Here is a 19790-nt window from a genome sequence, read left to right on the forward strand (position 1 = left end):
TGTATCCAAGAGGGACCAACAGATCAGAGCGGCTAGTGTGACTGCGGTTACAACGTTCTGCTGCCAAAGACTCTGGGATTATTCTAAGTCTACATGTACTTTTATTTTTTAAAAATAAAAAATAATTTAAAAAATTATATAAATTTATATTTTTTTTTTTACATTTTGTAAATTGTCCAAACTTGCACATTTCAAAGTTAATATTTTCGAGAAATGCAAACCGAGCCCTCGACACTTACCAGCACACGACCCGTTAGTGTCTGAGCTGAAATCATCACACCAGCCCAGTCTTTCACAGATGTCATCCAGCCCACCTCGGCAACGGCAGCCTCATCTTTTTCATCTGTTGGCTTGTAGTCCCCATCGGTTGCCTGGGTACTGACTGTGTTTGCAACTTTTTGTGCCTCCTGTAAAAAAAAAAAAAAAAAGTTCTATTATTAAATTATGAAACGGAATCATAAAAAAGAGAGTATATATAATATTAATAACAAGTATCAAAAGCAAGAATAAAAGGTAGAAATTTGACATGCTCGATTCCAGGGATCGCATTGGAGTGGGGGCTAGTGGTGTGACCGTATAAAATCATCAGGTTCAGTTGACTTATTGGAAGGACTTGTCCTGTGTGATTGCCAAACTACCATTTTCCAACAGTGACAATGCGAGAGCGGTGGTAGTCTAAAGGCAGGGGTGCTCACACTTTTTATGCATGTGAGCTACTTTATAAACTGACCAAGGGATAAGATCTACTACCCACTTCTTGTGGGCGGGGCCAGTTGGTGGGGGCGGGGCGTGAGAGCAGAAGACAGCTCTCCGGTGTCTGCTTGTTCACAGCGCAGGCTGAGAATCATCTCTGGACACTGGCAGGCCGGGGCCTTGCACTCGTTTGCAGTCAGGGCTGCGGCGGCCCTGCCTACAAGTGTCCGAAGATGACTCTCAGCCGGCGCTGTGAACAAGCAGCACCCCGGCTCCCTTCTTCCCTAAGAGCAGGGAACGCGTCATCCCCTGGAGCTGCTGCTGCCCGGCCTGCAAATGTCTGGAGTGCTTGTTAACAGCGCAGGCTGAGAGTCATCTCCGGACACTTGCAGGCGGGGCCGCCGCAGACCTGACTGCGAACGAATGCAAGACCCCAGCCTGCCAGTGTCCAGAGATGATTCTCAACCTGCGCTGTGAACAAGCAGACACCAGAGATCCCTGGCTGCATCCAGTGATCGACCCATACGTTCTTCACAATCGACCAGTAGACCCCTGGTCTAAGGACTCCTATACACAGAAGAGAGCAGGCAGCTGAACTTGACAATATGTGCATGGCCTTCCAACTCTCCCCAAAAATATAATGTTGACTTGCCAAACCCAATCCAAGCCTTCTGGCGGTGGCTTACTCCTTTCCCCGATCCACAAAACATGCACACACATGCATGCGTTTGAAGGCATTAGGAGGAATTGCAGCCAGCCAATAGCTATTGAAGGTACATGGACACCTTAACATGGTGCTGATCCTGTAATAGATGTTATATCAGACAGGTCTCCTAGTTATTGCCAAGAAACGATGAATCTGGCAAACTAGGGAGGAGTGAAGTAAGTCTTATAGGTGACTTAGTGCTATGGCTAGCTTTATAGGCCTGAAATGTTTTAGTACAGATGTGATACTAATGTGGATTTATGGTCTTGATCCAAGTAATGCCAAATACTAACCATCGGTCTATAGGCATAATCCACATTTCTACACTTGCCGCCATTTTTGCTTCTTGCTACATATTTTGCAACCGTCACATAAAATACTCCCCAGAAAACTCTCTCAGACAATAAAGGATAAGCTGTTATACCGGCGAGTGCTTTCCCCAATTTATATTGCTAAGTACGCTTGCAGGACGCTCAATGAAAGAGATTCCTAACAGCCCGGCGGTTCTCTATCATTACATCCCTCACTACCAATTGAAGGTTAGAAAAGCTCCATGTATTAGCTGGAGCCTAATTCTCGACATCTCATTTAGCTGCAATCCAGACAAACATTCATGATAAATGAATAAAGAAGATGGGATCTTCATGCAAACACTTTGCTGCAAATGCTTTCTGCCGGATCCATTCCACTTTATAATCAATGGAGGAGGGGGCAATAATCTAGACTGCTAATGCAAAGCAAAGTGTATAGTAGGAAGGACATGAAGTCGAGAGGTCACCGGCACTTCCCATTACTAGATATTTCTTCATTACTCTGATTCACTTGCAATGTCCCCAAAATTAACTTTTGATATTCCACATTAAATAAAGGGCATTGAGTTGGAAACCGACCTTTAAATCTATGACCCCACCTAGTGAAACACAGCGGAAAAAAACACAGTGAAATCACATAGCGTGTTGTCGTTGAGTTTTTGCGTAATACTTCTCTCCCACTATTCAATATAAAGTGAAAACGCTCACTATATCCGAAAATCCACTCCATGTGCAGAAATGATGGTTACATTAATAATAGCTATACACAAGGACACATGTATCTGTTAATAGACTGCTGTGATCATGTCAGTTTTTATAGAATTGGACCTTTAGGTTTCTTCCATCGATCACTAGTCAGGAACTGGGAGTATACCATCTAAGCAAAGAACACAGAACAGATTGTCCAGGACCACGAGGGAATGATCTCTGGGGCTTGACACGTACAGAACTTCTGAAGGACACAATGTTGTCCTGTTCTGAGACTTCTGTCTTCAGTCCAGGTCGTGGCCACAATGACTATTACATTTACAGATGATTTACATCTGTAGTAAATAATAAAACACAAAAACAAAAGCCATAGTGGTCATCACTCTCCAAACCACACACTTGGCGTTTCTGTTTCCTCTATCTGTGTCTATTGTGTCTATTCTCTCTCTCTCTCTCTCTCTCTCTCTCTCTCTCTCTCTCTCTCTCTCTCTCTCTCTATATATATATATACTGTATATGTACTCATTTTGTGAGCAAATCAGGAATGTTTTACCCTATGCCTTGAACATAGACTTATCTTCATGTATCTATTTGAGGGTCCACAAGAGCCACAGGATTGAAATAAGTTGTATATCGGTTAGGGGCTGACTGCTGTGCTTGTCCATCTTCAGCAACATCATAGAAATGGAGTGGCAACATCCTTGCCTTATTGTTGCCCCATTCAGAAAAGGGTACAAGTTGCCCACTTTTTACGATAATGGTGGTCCCAATAATCACCCCCATACCAAAGTATAACTTCTCACCCATCTTGTTGATACATGATAGGTTGTATTGGTGGACAAACTCCAACAGAACGAGCACCGATATGGACTAACCACTGACAGAATGAATGCCTTATGCAGTTAAACCTCATCTCATTGGGTAGACAACCCTCTATAGTTCTATAAGGTCTAGACCAGGGGTCAGAAAGCTTCGACACTCCAGCTGCTGTGAAACTACAACTCCCAACATGCTCCATTCACTTCCATGGAAGTTCCAAGAACAGGAGAGCAGGTATGCATGCTGGGAGTTGTAGTTTTACCACAGTTGGAGTGACGAATGTTGCCTACCCCCGGTCTAGAAGCACATAGAAGTAAAAATATAAGCCATGTGTAAGAAAAAGCTTTTAGTCTCTAGACTCCTTAAAGGAACACTAGGAAGGCTGTTAAGTCATAGGCTCGCTGTGTTCCAAAAATGTTGTCTTTGTACTGCTGAAATGACTCTAAAAAAGCAGACCTAAAGCCAGGAAAGGTGAACACGTAATACAATGCATGTAATAGAAACCTAGTAACTAAGCACACATAGATCATAGATCTCATGAAGGCAATATTCACACAGGACATCTTTGTGGCTCTTTGACACAGCATCATATATTTGACATGGAACAGCAGTGATTGCACTTTAGTCTTGTGTCCATAAGTAGCTCGCACAAATAACTCTTTTATAGGAAGTTCATAAAGTTCTTAATATCTAATGTAGATCTACTGCATAGAACTCATGGAATAAATCTGCTAATACAGTAACGAGACTTACAAAGTAAATGCACCAATTTAGAAGCCCCATAAACAGCGTCTGCTACACATGAATACTAGAGGGCATCGCAGTGCCGCCCCCTGACTGTATACTTTCATATAAAGGGGCTCTATCAGTAGATTTCACGGTTTTTAGATAAACATATCCCTGAATAGCCTTTAAAAAGGATGTGTTGAAAATTTGGCAGAAATTGCAACACAAAACAAAAGACAAAAGTATAAAAAAAAATTACCCTTTGGATACCTTGTTCTCCCTTAGACTAGACAATCTTAAAATTCACAAAATTTATGATAGCGGCTGATTCTGGGCAATACATTTATACAAAATTATATAACGTGTTATCTAGTTTACTCTGTAATAGAAATGTATTCTACAGTTCTGGCACAAGTCTGCTATACATTGTGGCTTCTCAAAGAGGACCAGTCACAAGTAGGGTTGCGCCGATCTTGAGATTTCAGGATCGTTTTTAAAATCCGATTTCCGATCATTTTCCATTCGAACCCGATCCCAATGCAGGTCAATGGGATTTTTTTAAATAATCGGAGAATGGATTTTAAAAACGATTCTATTCACTACACAACGTGGAATGCAAAAATTGGAAATGCGATGGGGCGTCCCCACTGCTGCTCGAGAACAGGCTCCAGAGACGCCTCTATCTTTGGCTGGATCCTCCCCTTCTTTCGGCGTCACCTCCGTCGCCTGCGCAATTGGCTCTGCTAGTGAGACACTAGTAGAGCCGACTACGCATGCCGGCCGGCGGCCATAGTTCCAAGGCATGCGCAGTCGGCTCTACTAGTGTCTCACTGGCAGAGCCAACTGCGCAGGAGTTGGAGGTGACGCCGAAAGAAGAGGAGGATCCAGCCGAAGACAGAGGCATCACTGGAGCCTGTTCTCGAGCAGCAGTGGGGCCCGCCCCCATCGCTGTGAGAGAACTAATTTGCATACCAGTAAAAAACTGTATTTCTAAGGAACGGCGCTTCGGAGATCACATCTAAAGGTAAGAGACGAATAGCCTTTCTAAAGGCTATTCCAATGTCTTATCCACACAAAAAAAAGGTTTTAATGGTAGAATCCCTTTAATCTCTTGCTGCAGTCTATGGCAGATTCTTCCACTGGTGCTTCATTCTTTTTGTCTATGATATTATGCCAAGCAGAATATGAGTAATATCTGTAATGCACCCTAGTCTGCTACTCATCCACCAACTATGTTAAACAGCCTATAGAGTATACTTAGTGGCAGAAGTAAAAAATAGCAAATAATTATATAGTACAGTTCGCTAGTAGAAGATCAAAGAACGTCTGAGACGGCATCAGGTCTGGCCCCACACCAACTATACCAATACCCAAACCACATCACACATCCTGCATGGGTTCAGTACATGTGGGGCAGATACACTATTCCTCTTCTCATGTGAGTAGTGAAAAGAGTTATTAGACTCTGCATCAAATATGAGCTTGACGAGGACTAGAGTAGCTTGAAGTTTCTGAACCTAGTAAAAAAAGTCTTACTGGTACCCCTAAAGCTATTAAAATAAAACATGAAAATTTTGACCTGTCTTAAAGATTATTAGGAACCTTTTAACAGCGATGGCACAGAGAACCTACTTCCAGTGCCCATGAATACAAAACCACCACCATGACAGTTAATGCACCATTACATTGTACTCCATGATATACAAGCAATATCCACATGGCTCTATCCCCTGATCCAACAGTGAAAGCTGCAATACCTGGGTCTTTCACTACTATAGCAGCTCATACACATACACTTGGTGCATTATATGTAGCACAGCTAGAGAACTGTACAATACAGGGGAGTAATGGCGGAGAGCAGTACAGTGCCCGTAATACATGTAGGTAGCAATACATGACTTAGATATGGGATGGACCCTCACTCCTTCCTAAAACCACCCAAACTACAGTAGATATTGACTTTGGAATAAATGCACAAAACACTTTATTTTGGATGTCAAAATGGCGACAGAAGTAAAATAATCAGAGAAGGAGTCAGATAAAGTGCTAGACCATTGGGATTCACAAATACTGCGCGAGCCCCAGTTGTCTGACATACAGCACCCGGCCGGACAGTAATAAAGCGGCGGCAAACTCCAGATTGCAATTCTAGCAGAGCCTCTACACTTTAAGGGCACCAACGACCCTGTGCTTAATCCCAGTGCCCGCCAATGGATGACGTTACTATTACGACATCCTTTCAGGTTGGCCATTTCCAAAATTCAGCCTGTTTAACGTCCTCTATTAGTTACAATAAGTCCACAATAACTTGCCTGCAACTTCTACCTGACTCCTCAACCGCCACCAAAGACGCCATTTGACACCTTAAATGGACTCGACCACCACCAAACTGATTAGGACTGCAAAAGCCCTTTAGAAATGTTATATACTACAAGTCCCATGACATCTTCTCTACTACATAACTTAGCCAGTGTTTTGGATAAAGAAAATTGCCAAGCCAGATCAACTAAGCCATGAATGTTGCTGAAAATGCAACTAAAGTGATCTGGCTGCAAACCCCAGTATTATATTCCCTGATACTGGAGACATGTATCCTCCAGTCCTTGTGATGAGAGAAAGAGGATGAAGATGGAGGAGACAGGAAGTGACATCTGATCCTAAACTCCTCCCTCCCTACAGTAACACACAAGGCACTATATACTCCTAAAGCTGAATATACACACATAGTTCTTTCTATAAATTAATCCCACAGAAATTTAAATTTTTCCTTCGTTGAATTAGTTATGGCATCTAATGCTATCTATATATAACATTTATTGCATTCTATACTTTAGCACATCCTGCATCTAACATGCAAAGTAGTTTCACGTTCTAAACATTGCACTTTTTGCTCAGCCACGGTGGATTTTCCAGATCAGAGAACGGATTTATGACATTTCCTTAAAGGGAACCTGTGAACTGGTGTTTTTTCTACCAAAAACTGGCCCCAACAAGTGTCCGATGAGTTAATTCCCTTTCAATTGCTGACCCTCTGTTATCTGTCTGTTGTAGCAAAGTGAAGCTGTTCCCTGACCAGTTTAGGTTCGTTCACCTATAACTTTTTATGCTTTCAGATATTTAGAACTTCACTTTCATTTTCCAGCTGATCCCGATCGTGAAATTTGCTCGATCGCCGATCGGGATCCGATCTTTTCCAATCCCGATCGCTCAACCCCATTAATGATATATAAGTGAATAGGGTTGAGCCGATCTTGAGATAACCTCTGACCTCGATCCCGCTGGAAAAGATCGGAATTCCGATCGCGATTGTGAAATTTACTCGATCGCCGATCAGAATCCGATCTTTTCTGATCCCGATTGCTCAACCCTAGCCACAATTTTACATAAATGACTATACTAGATTCTGAAAACCAGCAGTTTCTATTATTTACCCCAATACCTGCTGTCGGGGGAGAGCAGAACACTCCCACATACATTAGATGGGGGCTGGTGCTACCATAATTGTCAGGTTCAATCAACATTAACCTAACAACCAACAACCAACATAATGTTTCATTAGGAGACATGGTATAAGATTAAAAAGGGTTTTTTTTATCCTTAGAATACATCATTAATATCAAATCGGTGGGGGTTCAATATGTGACGCCACCACCAATCAGCTGTTCTCTGCAGCCTCTGGTATCAGAGGATGAAGCCACAGGTAGAAGGCTCCATACATAAGGCATGAACGTGCTAGAGTATGTCAACTAAGCTCTCATTCAACTTGCAAGTTGCCATGACACAGCATTTACAAGAGATCCCCCAGATTTGGGTTTTATGCAACCTCTGTGCTGTGGACTTGGCAACTAGTGATGAAGTCTACATAAAATGAAGTAATTGACCATGGATAGTCAAACATGGCACATTTGTTGCAGAAGTGTCTATGACCGAGTAGGATAACGGATAAAGCATTGTGGATCTGCCCTGGAAAAAACACATCTCCTGCAAGTCCCTGAGCCCATCCCTTGCTGACCATGCCGGACTACTTAGAATAACTAGGACAGACACAGAGAACGATGGAATTAAGTGGACACAATAGTCAATTTATTAATACTTTGGAAGAAGAACAAACTAATAGAATAACTTTATTAACAATTTCACAGAGAAATTCCAAGGGAAGTCTAGCAGAGGCTGCCATAATCAGCACCAGTATAACCCTTCTCATCAACTCGGGAGGCGACAAATATGTTCCAGATACTGCATTACTTTATGCCATGTTCCTTAATAACCATTTTTACAAACCATGAACCCTAGGGGTACCATATCACCAACGGTCCCCTTTTTCAGGAAAACTCTACCTCAAAGCGTGCCGTTCTGTCGTGACAAGAATGGATCAAGCCCTAGATACAAACCACCAATGAGACACATCAGGATGGGTGGGTGGTCCATGCTGAGTCCCAGGCTGTGAGAGTAACCTAACACTCAGCAGCTTGGGTATATATGTGCCGGTATATGCATACTCCCCCCCCTCCCCCCCCCCACACACACACACACTCCAGCTGATGACAATGTGTTGTGACCAAATCTTGACCCCCCTGTCACCTGGGCCCACCAATACTACTCCCGTCCTATTTAAATTAACCCCTACACTGACCACATGCTACCATTTTCGATGTCACACTGGGCCTGCTCCAACTACGTAGCTCCATGCCCACGCTTATATCGAAATGGGATTCTTTCTGCAGCGTGTGCTTCAATTTTGACAATCCCGATTCATGTATATGTAATAGAAGTTTCTGTAATAAATCTGAAGTATGTTTGTGTTAAACCTCAGGATACCACAAATAAGTGGCTACAACAGTGGAATTGTTTTCTATGCGGGAAGACGCTGAGAGCATGCAATAAAATAAAGCAACTTGTGACCTTAATGGTTCAATAAAAACTTTATTATCACACTTACGGAGAGTGGTTTCATAAGCATAAACAAAGAGACCACTGAAATGATATTTACAAGTGTAGTTATGTAAGAACGTAAGGCTTCTTACTTGCAGGTGTTCCTCACTACAAGGAACAAACCATGAAAATAGAGCAATAGTGTCAAATGACATCTCTTCTTCATAAAAACGGATAAATAGATATACAGAGATAGATAGATAGATAGATAGATAGATAGATAGATAGATAGATAGATAGGAGATTTCTCTCGCAGCATTGGGGACGCCCCCAGTGCTGTTTGAAGGCTGGGGACCGCCCCCAGTGCTGCGAGATAACTCATTTGCATACAGCCGAAAACCGGGGTTTCTACTGAACGGCGGCCCAAAGAAGACAACTAAATATAGGAGAAGAATAGCCTTTCTTAAGGCTATTCCAACTTGGTAGGCAGAAAAAATACAATTTTAATGATAGAATCCTTTTAAAAAAAAACAATTTTTTCGGGTGGAAATCCGACGGACCCCATTATAGTCTATTCCTTGGGTAACTGCATTTTTAAGCGGATTAGGTTTCTGCTCATGCACAAACCCTAATGCAAGTGTGAGCCTAGCGTCAACTCTACATACCCAAGATGTCCTTCAGTACATCTGATATAACCATCCTCCACACTTTATTATGGGCACACTGGTTTTCATTAACTAGCACCAGTGAGAAAAATGTGCAGACAACTAACACTACACTGGTTTTTATTGGGGAAAAAAAAATCCTATAGATTAACTTAATGTTAGCTAGACAAACTGGATCTGTCATCACCCAATGTGATGTGTGTAACAACAAATATACATTTGTCTAGATGAGTACATGTTAAACACAGAAAGGAAATACCAACCAGTAAAAGTTGGCGCTAACACCATGTCTGATGAGAAACAAAAAAACCCTCTGCACTTTATACCCATGTGCAAAAGTAAATCACCATGGATGAATGATTTGCAAAACTGCCATGTCCTACAGACCAGGTTTTATTATATATTACATTTGTGTGATCTATCTTTGTATAGTAAAGACTGGACCAGATAGAAACTTGTTCTGTACAAGTTCTTGGGTGCTGATATAAAGGCGTGTGTGTGGGTCTCTATGCTAAAACAGTGGTGTGGGTCTGGATGCAAACTTTTGTCTGAGGCTCCCTACAGCAAATTTTTGACAGTGACGGTTAAGGGTGCTGCAGTGGTATCTCAGATATCTGCACCATAAATTTGCTCAATCAAGGGGCCACATGGTGGCTCAGTGGTTAGCACTGCAGCCTTGCAGCGCTGGGTCCTGGCGTTCAAATCCCGCCAAGGGCAAAAAACCATCTGCAAGGAGTTTGTATGTTCTCCCCGTGTTTGCATGGATTTCCATCCCATATTCCCAAAAAAAGACATACTGATAGGGAAAAATGTACATTGTGAGCTCTATGTGGGGCTCACAATCTACATTTAAAAAAAATAAATAAAAAATTTGCTCAATCTGGTGTGGATTTGTTGCTGCAGATGTGATATCAACAAATATACTGTGGAAAATTATCTGCAGCATATTCCACCCATATGACCAAGCCATGCTCAGAAACCCACAATGCAGTTTACTCTCCCTGTGGCACTGGATTAAAATCTGCACAGTCTGGCCCTTATGAGTCTTAAAGCGGTTGTTCGGGATAAATTGATATTTCTAATTTAAGCTATACACCACGATAGATAGATAGATAGATAGATAGATAGATAGATAGATAGATAGATAGATAGATAGATAGACAGAATATTGCAACTAGCACCTTCTCCATTGTAACATATCAACTAATATAGATCATTAAAGTTTGCCAGACTGATGGATTCAAAATCTGAACACTTTCCATTTCTATCTGTACTACTTTACCACAATAACTTGCAATAAAAACAGGAAAGTCACTTTCACTTTTTTGATGGTAAAAAAAAGGCACAGCATGCTTTACAAAAAGATTAAGCCGAACGGCAGGAACTGAAATCAATGATGGTGACTTTCCATTTGTATCTGTACATGTGGCAGCCTTGACCATGTGTTGTTCTAAACCTTTGATGGATCAGATGTTCACTAGGATTTTGTACCTATGGGTAACGCATATCGACGCAGAATGAGCGTCTTCCTCAGGACAACTAAACAGACACATAAATAAAATCAGAATTAGCATATTTATACACAGTTCTTGTGCCCTTCCCTAGACTGTCGTCCACTTCTATGGGACGTAAGGTTTGGAATAGTTTTGATTAAGTTTTTACCAAGGTGATACAATATTTGCTTTACCTGTACTGCACATTTTCAGCTGTTTAAATACTGAAGTACGTCCTGTAATCTGACTTGTTCTTTGCTTTCAGGACACTTCTAGCCAAGCAAAAAACAATAAAAATAACTCATTTACACTGCCGTATAGACAATGAAAGCCAAGCTGCTTCGTTTTAGAGAGTAAAATAGATGTCCTCTTTTTACAAAAATCTAATATCTGGTAAATCAGACTATATACAGCAGATTAACATTCATTTATTCTGCCGAGAAGACTTGAGAAAATATTTTTCAATCATATTCTATATTTAGGTCTATTCTACACGCAGAGAATTTGAGAAAAGGTGCCCTATGTTACTGTCAATAGGTTACTAATTGTACCAGAAAATACTGCCGTTATACTGGTCTGTATCTACAGCTAACACTTCTTATGGCTGAGGCCTCACGTTGCGGAAACACTGATTTTTTTGTTGCAATTTTTTGTGCCAAAACCAATAATGTCTACAAAAGAAATGGGAAATATATAGGAAGTTCTTATACTTCTATTTTCTGCTCAATCCACTCCTGGCTTTGGCTCAAAAAGAAACTGCAACAAAATAAACTGCCTGAAGCTAAGGCCCCACTGTTCCCTTGTTCCCACCATCATCTGCCACTAAAGCACCCATAGGATCATGGGTGTAACTAAAAAAGTCCCAACAACCAAGGGGACCCATTTCCACCAAGACCTAGGATGCCATTTCAGACTGATAACTATGGATGATGGAAGGGTATGTGGAAAACTGAATTAATTACTTGTGACTGCATGTGACATCATTAAGAGTATTAAAGGGATCCTATCATTAAAACTCTTTTTTCTGCCTACCACGTCGGAATAGCCTTAAGAAACGCTATTCATCCCCTACCTTTAGATGTCTTCTCCGTGCTGCTGTTCGGTATATAATCCAGTTTTCGTCGGTATGCAAATGAGTTCTCTCGCAGCACGGGGGGCATCCCCAATGTTGCAAGAGAACTCTGTAGCGCCGCCTCCATCTTCTTCAGGAACGGATCCTCTTCACGTCTTCTTCCAGCGATGGCTTCAAACTTCTAGGCCTCGGGCAGCCAAACGAGCATGCCTGACGGATACAAGAAAATGTCCGCTTACAATATTGTTTAAGCGGCAATTTTCTTGTGGCCGGCGGGCATGCACAGTCGGCTCTGCCCTAGGCCTGAGGCCTAGAAGTTTGAAGCCAATCCCCAGAAGAAGACGCGAAGAAGACCCCTTCCAGAAGAAGAATGTTCCTCCCCGCTCCACAGCACAGCGCGATTGGCGCCGCGAGGCAGAAGGACGTTCCTGGCTAATGGTCAGAAACGCCCTTCTGACCATAGAGCACTACGGTACCGGCACCGTAAGCTCTTTACACCGGGCACATATCGGGAAAGCCGACAGTGCGCTGAATTCAGCGCACTGTCAGCTTTCCAGCAGTATATAACACTGCATGTGCCCAAAAGTGGTGAAAGGTCCTCTTTAAGGCTGTTCCTACATGTTAGGCAGAAAAAAATGAGTTTTAATGATAGGATCCCTTTAAGACATCCTGACTGGGATTATTATCCCAATGCTGTGACAAACCATGCAGAAAACTGGTTTATTTAGAAAAAAAACAGTAAAATAGCTAAACCTTGACCTCAGGCACAAAATGAGCAAAACAAAATACAGCCTTAACTCAAAACAGAACTGATAACCTAACTATATGTGTGGCTTACTTCCAGCCACACCAACAAAACAGGAGAAATATTGTCTCACTGGACTCAGGGTTACAGGGCAGACCCACACACCTCCTGTCACCTCATGGATCTGCCCTGCAATGCAAAGAGCCGCAGCCCTTTTCTGGCCCAGTAATGAGCCCAGGAACTACACCTAGGCCGAGGCCTACTCCAGATCCGCCCTGGACCACCCATATGTCAGAAACCTGGGCCTGACATATCTAGACTCCAGCACTCTGCCTGTTACCTTCTCAAAGGCCCCATTACAAGTTCAGCTGAGTGGCCATATTATCTGTTGCTTTTTTGCTAACACAGAAAAGTATAATTTCTCGCCATACAATATTGAAGGATTCTAAACCACTCCTATGAGGTAAAGTCAACTGATGCAAATGAAGGAAAAAAGAAAACTCCTTTCTGCAGAATACACCCGGGATCAACGATGTTTACTGCCCTAGCCCTGTCCCTAAATAAACTGGCCAAGTCAAAGTGACTCTCTGGCACCCCACAGTACCCAGCACTTGAGGACCATGCACCCGTGCACAACAGATCATTGCAATGTTATAATAATACGTCTCACCAGAAAGGCTCTCAGACGCCTTTTAAAGTAATTCAGTATATCATCCATCAAAACATCATGAGGTGGAAAGTTCCATAGTCTCGCTGCTATTACAGAAAGAAAAAACTTACATGTTGTTAGAGATCATCTAGTTCCTCCGAATAACATCTTGAAAAATATGGAAAAATGATTTATAGTCATAACTAACACTTGGGCATCATTCATCATCATTCACTTCGCTAAGAGACCTGTATATATAACAAGAACCTCACAGAGAAGGAAGTCATAAAAGTTTTCCATAACTCCCATTCAATGCAATGGCGAGTAACAATTAGTGTTGAGCGAGTAGTGTTCGATCGAATACCTCACCGCCATAGGAATGCGTGTAAGCGGCCGTACACCAAGGGGTTAAACACATCGAATATTTGAAACATTTAACCACTTGGTGTTCGGCCGATGACACGCATTCCTATGCTGACGAGGTATTCGATCGAATACTACTCGCTCAACACTAGTGCTGATATTTCCATTGTCTATGAGTAGAGATGAGCGAGTACTATTTGAAACAGCAGTTTCGAATAGCATGCTCCCATAGGAATGAATGGACGCAGCCAGCAAGCCACCGGGGCCGACTTCCTGCAGCTTAACCCCCTGTGCACCAGCCGCTCCCATTCATTCCTATGGGAACGTGCTATTGGAAACGACAGTTTCGAATAGTACTCGCTCATCTCTATCTATGAGTTTAGTTCTGGCATCTACAATTTTCATGTATTTCAACCTAATTTAAATTGAGGCTTGTAAGCTCCAAGGGCGCCACAGAAAACGAAAATAGATTGAGAAATAAATAGGAGCGATTAAATAGGTTAATGAGGAGAGACGGCAGGGAATTTTCTCACTATCTTTAGAAGGAAAAATACTTCTGCTCTTCTGTCTTCAATCCCTGACAAATTTTCTGAGTTATTCTTCATTGAAAAATGAGAAGAGAGAAAATACAAAGCTTTATACTGGATGGTAATCCTAGGTTACAATATGTCCACATTCACATGTAAAGCATCAGTCTAGTCATTGCATGTGCCTGGAATTACCATATATACTCGAGTATAAGCCTAATTTTTCAGCACAGTCTTTGTGCTGAAAAAGCCACCCTCGGCTTATACTCGAGTCAAGCTAAATAAATAAATATATATATATATATATATATATATATATATATATATATATATATATATATATATATATTTTTTATTTTTTTTTTTATTTTTTTTTTTTTCTTTGTCTATGACCAGCCGCAATACTAATGTATAGAATCTCCCATAAAATAGTGGGAAAAAAAAGAAGCTGTAAAAAGATATAGTAAAAAAATTAAATATATAAAAGTTGTATATCCCTCCTTTCCCTAGAATACATATGAAAGTAGTAAATGACTGTGAAACACAAACACATTAGGTATCCCTGTGTCTGAAAGTGCCCGCTCTACTGAATATAGGGTATCTGCAGTGCTCCTGTTCTGTCGGGAAGGGGTTAATAGGAGCACTGCAGATACCCTATATTCAGCCAGGCTGAATTCCAAGTGGGGGAAAAAAACTCAGTCCTCAAGCTCAGGGAAGGGGCAGACAGACAACCAAAACACCCCCTCCCCTTTCCCAGCACCCAGCAACTACTGCACCCAAAATCGCCGACCATTTTAATTTTTAAAATTTTCCAGTAGCTGCTGCATTTCCCCACTAGGCTTATACTCGAGTCAATAAGTTTTCCCAGTTTTTTGTGGTAAAATTAGGAGCCTCGGCTTATATTCGAGTCGGCTTATACTCGAGTATATACGGTACACTGCTCAAAAAAATTCAAGGGACCCCTCCAATAACATCTCCTAGATCTGAATGAATGAAATATTCTCATTGAATTCTTTGTTCTGTACAAAATTGAATGTGATGACCACAAAATCTCACAAACATAATCAATGGAAATCAAATTTATTAACCAATGGAGGCCTGGATTTGGAGTCCCCCCCAAAATCAAAGTGGGAAAACGCACTACAGGCTGATCCAACGTTGATGTAATGTCTTTAAAACCTGTCAGTATGAGGCCGAGTAGTGTGTGTGGCCTCCACGTGCCTGTATGGCCTCCCTACGCTTGTGCATGCTCCTGATGAGGTTGCGGATGTGCTCAATCGGATTCAGATCTGGGGAATGGGCGGGCCAGTCCATAGCTTCAATGCCTTCATCTTGCAGGAACTGCTGACACTCCGGCCACATGAGGTCTGGCATTGTCCTGCATTAGGAGGAACCCAGGGCCAACCACACCAGTATATGGTCTCACAAGGGGTCTGAGGATCTCATCTCAGTACCTAATGGCAGTCAGGCTACTTCTTGCAAGCATATGGAGGGCTATGCAACCCTCCAAAGAAATGGCTTCCCACGCCATGAGGATCAAAGGGATAGTATATATGTCCTTAATAATAATATCTATTTGTAAGTGCAGTCTATATATACAGCCTTCAAGATTTCACCCTTAAGAGAAATTCCTTCTCGTCTCTGCCCCGTCTCTGGATGTTCCTCATTAATAAAGCTATTCTGCAGACCATACATGCTGTCTGTTCTGAAAGAGCTTTAAATATTCAGATAGCCGATTAAATTGTAATTCCATCCCCATAATTCATTGCTGTCTGAAGTGTGCCCGCAGAAAAAAAAATGTTAAAAAAATTTCCATTTCAGAGAAGAAATACGCCATGTAGTCATCTTAGTAACAACAGCTCTTCTCCTTATAACCACTTCTCCATTGGATAAGAAAATAAACAGAACCTATCAATATGCTATACTAATAAACAAGTTGTCCAAGAGTTTCGGAATATAAATTACAGGAGCTCTGGAAATGTTATAAAATAGAAAACAAAACCATTCTTGACTTTTAAACCTGCGCCCCTTCAGTCCCGGAGCTTTGGTGGTAGCCAGTGATTGGCTGGACAGATCACATGGTTGTACGGTACATAGCTATGTATGAAGGCATCGTTTGTGGCATGTTTCCCCAAACACTTTAATATGGAGGTATTCTGCCCTGAAAGCACTTCTTCTAGATGAGATAAACTAATTGATAATCATCATTTGTGTTGTTGCAATTTTCACTTCACTGTTCATCAGTGTACACACTCTTCTTCACCTACCGATACTCTACGGCCATCACCATCGCATTTCGAAGGGGTACACACACTTTTTCACCTACCGATACTCTATAGCCATGACCAGCCAGTCAGTCCATGGGTGACTGCAGCAACCCTCATATTCATATACTACCATCATACCAGAACCCTGGGTAGCGGTTTTCATTCCAGCCTAATTTGGAGGTTAGACTGGTAAACCGCAAGAGACTTCATATACAGTCCCAATCAAGAGCGCATACCAATCTGTGTTTTTTTTCATCCTCCAATCAACCTATGCCAAGTTGTCAAGTTATACATGAATATTTAGGAGTAGTAATAGAGGAATGGCACACTGAAAATTTAAGAAAACAGTTGCTCCAGGATGTCCTAAAACAGACAAGTTGGGAGAGATGGCCAGACCTCTTTATCTTGCTGCATGTATGAAATTGTGTGTTATTCTTAGCACCGAGCCCAATTCTTCCATTACTGTACCTACATACTTGCAAAAATCTCAACTGCCTCTTTCCATTGCTAGGGAGTCTGTATTCCGTTCCTTCTATTCAGGTCAGTATCTCCGCTGGCTTCCTTGCATGTGTACAATTACAGACATCTCCCCAGTGAACAGTGATTCAGAATATGACCGGACCACAATAACAATGTTTTATATGGAAATCATATATGTCCTTCATGTCATACACCTTTAACACACAGCAAATAAATGTGCCATAAAAGAAGAAAATAATGTATCCCCTGGAAGGCATGTGATCTCACATACAACGAAACTAGGAATTCCCAATACAATCCACAGGCAAGTAAATGTGCAGCTTTGCAGGATCGTCTCCATGTAACACATGTGCCTCAGTAACAGGATGAGTCATCAGGACAGAACAAACTAGGACTGTGCGATGAGATTGTGAAAATATACATCATATACCAGGCCAAATAGCTCTATTACTACTACATTATATATTCTGTTTTGTATAATACACCAACATTATATTGTTAACGCTACGGAACAATTACAACGTATACACTACTCTGTATTTATAGAGAGTCTGCCAGCAGTAATTCTTTATAAGCCTAACCTGTACCTTGTAGAGGTCATTCTACAGTTTCCAAGTATGTCTGTGTTATTCAGCTTTGAAGCCCCATTATGCATGTATGCAGAAATGCAGAAATCTTCCTAGGGTAACAGTAACAACATCTTATGCCTGCAAATATCTCAAGGTGGATATGGCGCCATAATAAGATCCTGTGCTCATGGTCTTATAATGAGGATCTGGAATAAAAGGGTTTGTTCTGCTTGGAGATAAAGACATTTTATAGGCAATCTTCTTCATGTATATAAAGATATAGGAGCTCAATACATGAAATTGACAAATCAATTATTTATTCCAAGAACTGAACAAAGGACCAAGCGACGCTATTTGCATGTGGTGAAAAGGCGATGTAGTCATCAATATAGGAAAAACTTTTCTATAATGCTAGCAGCAAACTTCGCGCTACCACAAAGGATCGTCACAATAAATACTATGACAATGAAAGCGGACTGGAGAATTATTTCATGACAAGTATCAGTATGCATAAGAATGAACACAACTACCTTGTATAGGGGCTTGCTAAAGTATTCAGAGCCAACAGCGCATGCCCACAGGCCACAAGAAAATGGCCGCTTACTTACTGTGTAAGCAGCCATTTTTCTTGTGGCCTGTGGGCATGCACAGTTGGCTCTGCCCAAGGCCTAGAAGTTTGACCGCCAGCGCTGGAAGAAGATGCGTGAAGAGGCAGTTCCTGAAGAAGATGGAGAGTTCTCTCGCAGCATTGGGGACGCCCCCAGTGCTGTTTGAGTGCTGGGGACCGCCTCCAGTGCTGTGAGAGAACTCATTTGCACACAGACGAAAACCGGGATTTATACCGAATGGCGGCGCGGTGAAGACATCTACAGGTAGGAGAAGAATAGCCTTTCTTAAGGCTATTCCTACGTGTCAACGAGAAAAAAATTGTCATTTTAATGGTAGAATCCCTTTAAGCTGGTCATTAACAAATCAAAAGATCGGCTGGTTTATGACCACATCATTAACATGAGTGGCAGGAACCTGGCTGAGACCGGGGCCCCACGTGGTGTAAATGCCACACATACCATCCATAACATTGTGGAACAATACACGTTGCAGGCCAGATTTCCAAAACCGTTGCAGTTATGAAAATCACAGCATGACAATTATACTTACGGAAACGCCTATAGATACAATTAGGAAACCTCTGCAGACTTTCTGTGAAAAGTGTTGCGGGGAAAACTGGAATATCGCCCGTTTTTTTCCTGCAGCGCTTCTTTGCCATCTATGTGAGGCTTTAGCCTGAAAATTCTACCACAGATTTACAGCATAGGAAAGGATCAAGTACGATAAAATCCTGCACGCCTGTGAGGTTTTGAGGAAGGGCTGGGCTAGATTGAAACGTATTTTTTTATGAACTTTAGTACCATGTAAAGGAAACGAACACGTTATAAATATCTATATTGCTTGGTTTTCCGCTAAATTTCGTCAGTAGTCACACCATCAAAAACGACTTGGCACCGATAAAGGGCTGCGATACTATGCCATGTCAAGATATTACAAATATCTGTGGGAAAGATTCCGACTCCTTTTACATCACTAATGGAATAGAAAATCAGTAATGTAATATCTAGTGTTTAATGCAGACCTTGTAATTAGCATCTGATTATACCTTACAACCAGCCTTCCCATAATTGCTGTAAACATTGATAGAAATGAGGCGCAAAGTTATTTTTGTACATAGATCATTTGGCTATTTTCAGCCAAAAAAAAAAACAATTACATATCACATACGGTTGTATTTCTGTTCCTTAAGTGTTAAGGTTACAGATATAGGCTATGTGCATCTAATTAGCACAATAATTAAGATCCTTTAGAAGATCTGTAAGTAGTCGATGGGGTTGGAAGCTATCAAAGATGGTGGAGAAGCCAAGTCTCCTAGGGAGGGAAAGGGCAACAGAAGGCGAGACCAGCAGGGAAGAAGCTCGTATCACCAGGAGACCTATGCAAATGTTTTTTATGCCCAAATGCCTTCTGCAAATTAATAAGCCCGTCCCTGGCGGACATGTCTGCAATTATTTATTTATCTGTACAAAAATGGAAATAACATGTTAATCTTATCCTATCCTACTTCCTATCCTAT

The 19790-nt window shown here is 41.6% G+C and overlaps 1 protein-coding gene across 16 annotated transcripts in view; it reads right to left on the reverse strand.

Moving 5' to 3' along the window:
- KCNMA1 (potassium calcium-activated channel subfamily M alpha 1) overlaps nucleotides 1-19790 on the reverse strand; it is a 340822-nt gene that overhangs the window by 231538 nt on the left and 89494 nt on the right. For all 16 annotated transcript variants that reach the window (XM_075257904.1, XM_075257914.1, XM_075257905.1 and 13 more), the window contains exon 2: nucleotides 240-407. In XM_075257904.1, coding sequence (XP_075114005.1) covers nucleotides 240-407 — 168 coding nt within the window. The remainder of the gene's footprint in view (nucleotides 1-239; nucleotides 408-19790) is intronic.

This window comes from Leptodactylus fuscus, chromosome 10, assembly GCF_031893055.1.
Source record: "Leptodactylus fuscus isolate aLepFus1 chromosome 10, aLepFus1.hap2, whole genome shotgun sequence".
In the NCBI taxonomy this organism is placed as follows: domain Eukaryota; kingdom Metazoa; phylum Chordata; class Amphibia; order Anura; family Leptodactylidae; genus Leptodactylus; species Leptodactylus fuscus.